The following is a 6,314-nucleotide window of genomic DNA, read 5'->3' as shown; positions in this document are numbered from 1 at the left end:
CATTTTACACCAATCTGCTCTGTAAGAAAACATGGAATAAAAGCAATAAAATCTGTGGAAGGCATGTATATGTGGGCTGCTGTGCACAGTTTCAGCATTGCCCATATGAAAAGGGAGTACGTCTGTACACTTCCATCCCTGCACAGTAAGTATGAGAACAGGAAAGCATTGCCTACAGTCAGTATCGCAAAGCCAAAATGTTCTACAAGCTTGGTCAGACCTTGGAAAATTAAATTATCGGCTTCCTTCTGCAGCTCCATTTTCTTCTACTCTTCTAGTGTTCATGCTGAGAAACTTCCATAAAACAAAACAAAGCTATTTTCCTGTAATCACCAGGTAACAGGATATGGTGCTTTAAGGCATAGCCCCTGATATTGGAAAACTCAAGTCATAAATACCAGACTTAACAAATCTACAAATCTGTCCTTCCTGAAACAAATGTGGGTCTTGAAATCTTAGCATCGTTCACCAGGGTCCTATTCCCCGAGTTATTCATCAACGAGTCCTTGCCTTGAAGCAGCGTAATGATGTTTTCTCTCTGATGTCTCACTGCCAACTGGAGGGCTGTACAGCCAGTGATATCCTCCACGTCAAGCAGAGCACCAGCCTTAATCAAGGTCTTTATAATGGCCATATTGCCCTTGAGGACAGCGAGATGCAAGGGTGTCCAGCCCACCTTGTTCTTAGCATTGACATCTGCCTTGCACTCCAGAAGATTGATGACGGTCAAAAAGGAGCCCCGCTGGACTGCAAAATGGAGGGGGGCCCACTCCGACTTCTCTGCGATGTTGGGATCTGCCCCGCACCTCAATAGCTCGCAGACTACCGGCTCATCGCTGTAGCGAGTAGCCAAGTGAAGTGGTGTCCAGTCCATGCTCCCTTTGGCATTCAGTTTGGCGTGGCTGTCTTTTAGCAGGTGGATGATTTCAATGTGTCCTTTGAAAGCAGCCAAGTGCAGGGGAGTCCAACCTTTGTCTGTCCTCAGCTCCACGTTGGCTCCGTACTTGATGAGTTTCTCACAGATGAGGTACTTGCCCCTCACCACAGCCAGGTGCAGGGCACTGTAATGATTTTGATCCAGGCTGTTGACACAAGTCCCGTTCTTCAGCAAATAATGGACGACCCTGAACTTCCCCCTCTCCACGGCAACGTGAAGTGGGGTTCTATGGTTCTTCTGCTTTTTCTCCAGGTCCGCTCCTTGACTGGCAAGCAGCTTCACCAAGCTGACGTGTCCGAAGCAAGCTGCCACGTGGAGGGCAGTTTTCCCATCAACCTCCTGGGTGTTGGAGTCAGCCTGGCGAGAGAGCAGCACTCGGGCCACGTTCTCAAAGTTGTTCTGTGATGCCAAGTGCAGAGGGGTCCACCCGTCGTGCTCCTGAGCGTTTACCTGCGCCTGGTGGTCCAGCAAGAGGCGTACAATTCTGTCATCCCCGTTCTGAGCCGCAAAGTGAAGAGGTGTCCAACCGTCATCATCGGGCATATTGACGTCTGCATCATGCTCTATCAGAACGGAGCAGATCTCTGGTGACCTCTTCTGAACAGCCATAATGAGCGGGGTGTAGCCACAGACTACCCGGCTGTTCACGTTGGCTTTACAGCTCAGGAGAAACTTCACCTTCTCCACATTTCCCTGGATCACCAGGAGGTGAAGCAAAGTGAGGCCATTTTCATGGACTCTACAGATTTCCTCAGGCAGGATGTCTTCCGGACTTTCAACCTCACTGTAAGAGGGTGGGATACGAACCTCCTGATTATCAGTTTCTAAAGGCAGGGGAAACAAAACAGGAGAAAGGGAGAAAGACTAAGTGAGATAGCTTGGTGTGCACAAGATGGGAGGGAGAGCATGTGAATCTTCATAGTATGAAATGAAATAAATGGCATTTTAGAGGTAGAGAATATGAAATGAGGCAAGACTGCTACATCTTAGAAAGCAATGAGACATCTGGCCTCTCCCTCACAGGAACTATACCTGCTATTTCCTGTATAGTTCCTTTTCCTTAATTTAAGCAGAAAAGTCACCCACATGGAAAGCTTTCTTGAGCCACATCCTTATCACTGGAGAGGTAGCAAAACCAGGCTATTTTTCTGTAGGTTTCCCCTTTGTTATTTTTGAATTATAAAGAAAGTCCCCTACTTACCACCACTTCTGGTGTCTTGAGGGAGGGTAAACTCTTCTTTGTCACTCTCATTTTCAGGAAGGGGAAAAGAAGAAGCCATAAGACAAAGTTGCTTATTTGCACTCTATAATGTTTGCACAGAGTTTTTCTTTTCTACTGCTCTAGAATTCAGTATTGTCACTCAAGTGGGTTTTATCCAATCCTGTTACTGCATCCAAAACTCAGCAGAGCAAATCATGACACGAACACGGATGTGGGGGCCTGAAAATCATCTCTTGGATATCAATGAGATTTTCCTCCTCTTACTCATTTGCTCCCAAACACACATATATTCTGCTTCCTTATTGCAGCATGTGCCCATGGCAGCATCCCAGCTAGTCATGCGCTTTGTTGGATAGGGAACCCCAACACCCCCACCTCCTCAATCCTCTATCCTCAGGCACTTGGTTTCTCTCCAACTTCACACTAGGCAAAATCTCAAAATAGCAATAGCTCTCACCTGCTACTTCTCCGTGTACGAAGCTGACTTCTAGGCACAATTACACTCCAATAGCTGGGCTAAAGTTATGACTATCCTGAAACCTGTTTTTTTTTCTTAGAGAAACACAGGGATTTAAAACTTATTTTTCTTCTATGAGAGTTGTTTCAACTAGAATGTCCTCAGTCCTACAGAGCTGCAAAATGGTCATCTGAGCACATCTGCCAGTTCCACGAGCAGAATCCCCGTGATTCTGTGCCTGCTTGAGCTTCTTGACATGACTGAGGACTAGGTGATAAACCCACTTCATCTGAGCAGGTAGAAAGAAGGGTCTTCCTCTCGGACTGTCTGTCATTCAGCGCACTGGCCAGCTTGCTAAATTTATTTGCAAGATTCCTGTCCCCATAAATGAATTACAGACGTACAACCTATGCAAACACACTGTGAAAAGGTTGCTGAGGTGCCCTTGTCGTCTGATGATAAACAGTAACGAGAGAGGAAACACATTGTCAAGAACTGGTAAGAACAGGGAAAGGACTCTGGAATTTCCTGGGTGGTACGGGGAAGCCTTCCTCACCTGCTGGTTCCCGGAGATGGCAGGCTTGTGGGACATCTTCCTAACAAGGCGCTCATTCTCTGGATCTACTACAAGGCTTTGTATCAGCGACAGCAGCATGTCTGTTTCTACAGGGATATCTACCAGAACAAAAAAAAACCAACCTGTTAGCTGTGCAGACTACCCAGATGTTCAGAACCCAGTCAGTACCCAAGGTTGTGTAAGTTTTCCACATATCCTCCCTGTGGGGAGGAAGGAAAGAGGGAGAAAGAGGATGCATCGACAGCAAATGGGTACCAACCATTTCCAAGGCAACAGGGGACTTAACTGGCAGAGTTATACACAAGCTTATCTGACACTTGTTAACCGTAGAGCTGACCCTTGGCTAATCCATGTGACAATCAGCTACTACACCTGTAAAGCTGGGCCGTTGCTTAGGGTCTTGGTCCCAACACCTCTTCATCAAGTCAACCATCTGCTGGCATTCCCCGGGCCAGTCATCGCTGGTGGGTTCTAGGCAGGGCCTCTTTCCTGCTGCAACCTTGACTATAATGGCCATCATGTTGGCTCCTGGAAAAGAGCAACATGCACTGGGCTTTATCTCCGTGAAGATGGCTGTAATAAACATTTAATAAGTGCAGAGCATGTAAGAAACATTCATATTTACCTGCGTAAGGTTTCTTCTGCATAAGTACCTCCCAAATGACAATTCCAAAGCTGCAGGCAAGGAGAGATGATGAGCACTCACTCCCATATGTGCACAAACATAAAATTCATTTATTACTTTCATCTTTTTGAGAAATAAGAAAATTAGGAAAGAAGTTCTTCAGGATGGAAGGATTTCATCCCCCACACCAGAACTACAAGATCTTACGAATCACCACATACATCTCTGATGCCTCAGCACAAGGGTTGGTGTAGTGGATGAGTGATTTAGAGCATTTCCCATGAAAGTCAGGCTCTCAGTGCTTGTTTTTCACTTTGTTCACTTTGGGTTTTAGAGCCCGTGTCTACCGCAGGTTCATGTGGCCATGCAAATCCTCCTTTGCTTCGTGTCTTGGGTTATTAGTGTAATACAGTGGCTAAGGAGCTGACAGATCTCCAGGATGAATGGATGTAACTTGTGAAAGTGGGCTGCAAAGCACTTTGGCCAAAAGGAAAAGTAGTGAAGTTGAAATCTTTCTCCACCTCTTACTGACCAAAATGAAGCTGAATACAACAGTAGAAAAGCAATATTACAGTTGTTTTAAAAACAAAATAAATCTAACCAACAGTTGCTATGAAAGAGCAGATGCTGCCTGTTCTGTGCTCTGATCTTACTCCTCTTCTGTAATAACATCCAGCAACCTAAGGCAGGAAAGTCTGCAGCTCACATGGGGTTGGTGCCACACAGAGGTGCATCTGGCAAGAGATAGATGATTATCCATAAATAATCCCCCTCACTCTCCACCCCTGAAGCTGGAGTACCACGTCTCTCCTGGTACGTTCCCCACCAAGGACATTATGCGAGGCAGAGAGGCAGAATATAAACCCAACGAGGCAAGGCACCAGTCTCTCTTGCTCTGCGTAAGAGCTAGGTGGTAACCCTGTGTGACCTCTGATCAGTAGGCAGCCCTTACCTGTACACATCATACTTGATTCCTGGGGGCTTGCTGTTCTGGAGAAACATTTCTGGAGGGATGTAACTCAAAGTACCTCTCAAAGCAGAGCTTTCAATATATTGCATTCGGCTAGACTGCTCCATCCATTTTGATAGCCCAAAGTCTGAGATCTGCAAGCAGAAAAAATGAGAACCATCTGCTCCCCATCCCACCCTTCCTTATATTAACTGGGAGATCCCGCCATGCTTCCTGACCTCCTCATATGAGGAGGTGCCTAGCAGCTGAACTTCATAGAACCCTGGTAAAATTGTAGTCAGTGCTTTTCCCTCAGTCCAGCTGATTGGCGTTTCTTCCTAAGTTGGAGCCCTGAGTTCCCAGGTCTGGCACAGACTGGCTGCATCGTCTTGAGAACACCATGTAATTTATTTACCAGCTGCTTCTTATAAGCCCCACTGGTCAGTCTTTCATTGAGTATTCCTGAAGAACCCAACTTACTAGGATTCTGCACGCATTTGACAAAAATAACCTTTCTCTTATTTGAGAAACAACCTGTCCCTACAAGCACAACGTTAAGGTCATACCTTGACATGCATATTCCCATCTAGGAGAATGTTCCCTGGCTTTAGATCTAAGTGCAGCAAAGGAGGTGACATGCTGTGCAAGAAATTCATAGCCAAGCCCATCTCATGGATGACCCGGAATTTGAGCTGCCATGACATTTTGTGAGTGGGAAGAATTTTCTCCAAGGACCCTCTTGCCATATATTCCATCACTATCCCCAAAGGGCTGTTGCAGACCCCATAGATAGTGACAATGTGCTGGAATTTGATTTTCTCCATCTTGGTTGCCTCTTCCATTAGACAGTTCATACTGGTCCTGGGAAGAAAAAAAAATATAATTCACAGGTTGTTACTGCATAGTAACTTACTGATACCTACCCTTTCAAAAAGCCTTGCCTACCCCCAAAGGGATTCATTCCAATTTGCCCCTTGAATTGGTGATAACCGGGCCTTGGGAAAAAAAAAAAAAAAAAATTCACAGGTTGTTACTGCATAGTAACTTACCTACCCTTTCAAACAGCCCTGCCTACCCCAAAAGGGATTCATTCCAATTTGCCCCTTGAATTGGTGATAATGCAACCACATTGTGACCTATTGCAGACCTAACACAGAAAGATCCCCTTCAGTGATGACAGAAAGCCTTGAGCATGTGCTTGTTTTCACGCTGGGGTGAAATTCCCAAACGATGCTTTCCCGAAAGCACGATGTGGGGAGCAGGCACAGCATGGGGAACCGTGCCTTTTGCATACAGCGCATGTCCACAGGGCAGCCTCAGTGACAGCCTGCACACTGCTTGCAGGCAGCCAGGGTCCGATGACACACCAACCTGCTGAGCTGGAGTATTTGCACGGCCAGACGGCACGCCTTGGCCATACCTCTATCTGTGCCTCTGCCTGCAGCTTTCTGTCTGTGAGCACGGTGAATCTGGTCCCAAAGGGAGTCTAGACATGTCTGTCCATTCTTGCCAGTTTTGGCAGACCTGTTTCACTAAATCTTTACATT

The 6,314-nt window shown here is 46.3% G+C and overlaps 1 protein-coding gene across 1 annotated transcript in view; it reads right to left on the bottom strand.

The window, feature by feature from the left end:
* Positions 1-412: 412 nt before the first annotated feature.
* The window catches only part of ANKK1 (ankyrin repeat and kinase domain containing 1), an 8,875-nt gene continuing 2,973 nt past the window's right edge, over positions 413-6,314 (bottom strand). Inside the window, exons 2-8 of the mRNA XM_010075085.1 lie at positions 5,334-5,628; positions 4,771-4,922; positions 3,819-3,868; positions 3,566-3,721; positions 3,173-3,291; positions 2,139-2,184; positions 413-1,761 (exon numbers count right to left, since the gene is read on the bottom strand). Coding sequence (XP_010073387.1) covers positions 413-1,761; positions 2,139-2,184; positions 3,173-3,291; positions 3,566-3,721; positions 3,819-3,868; positions 4,771-4,922; positions 5,334-5,628 — 2,167 coding nt within the window. The remainder of the gene's footprint in view (positions 1,762-2,138; positions 2,185-3,172; positions 3,292-3,565; positions 3,722-3,818; positions 3,869-4,770; positions 4,923-5,333; positions 5,629-6,314) is intronic.

Source organism: Pterocles gutturalis, unplaced genomic scaffold, assembly GCF_000699245.1.
Source record: "Pterocles gutturalis isolate BGI_N339 unplaced genomic scaffold, ASM69924v1 scaffold6807, whole genome shotgun sequence".
NCBI classification, from domain to species: domain Eukaryota; kingdom Metazoa; phylum Chordata; class Aves; order Pterocliformes; family Pteroclidae; genus Pterocles; species Pterocles gutturalis.
The sequence above is the reverse complement of the archived record's forward strand: the minus strand, read 5'-3'. Positions and strand labels throughout refer to the sequence as shown.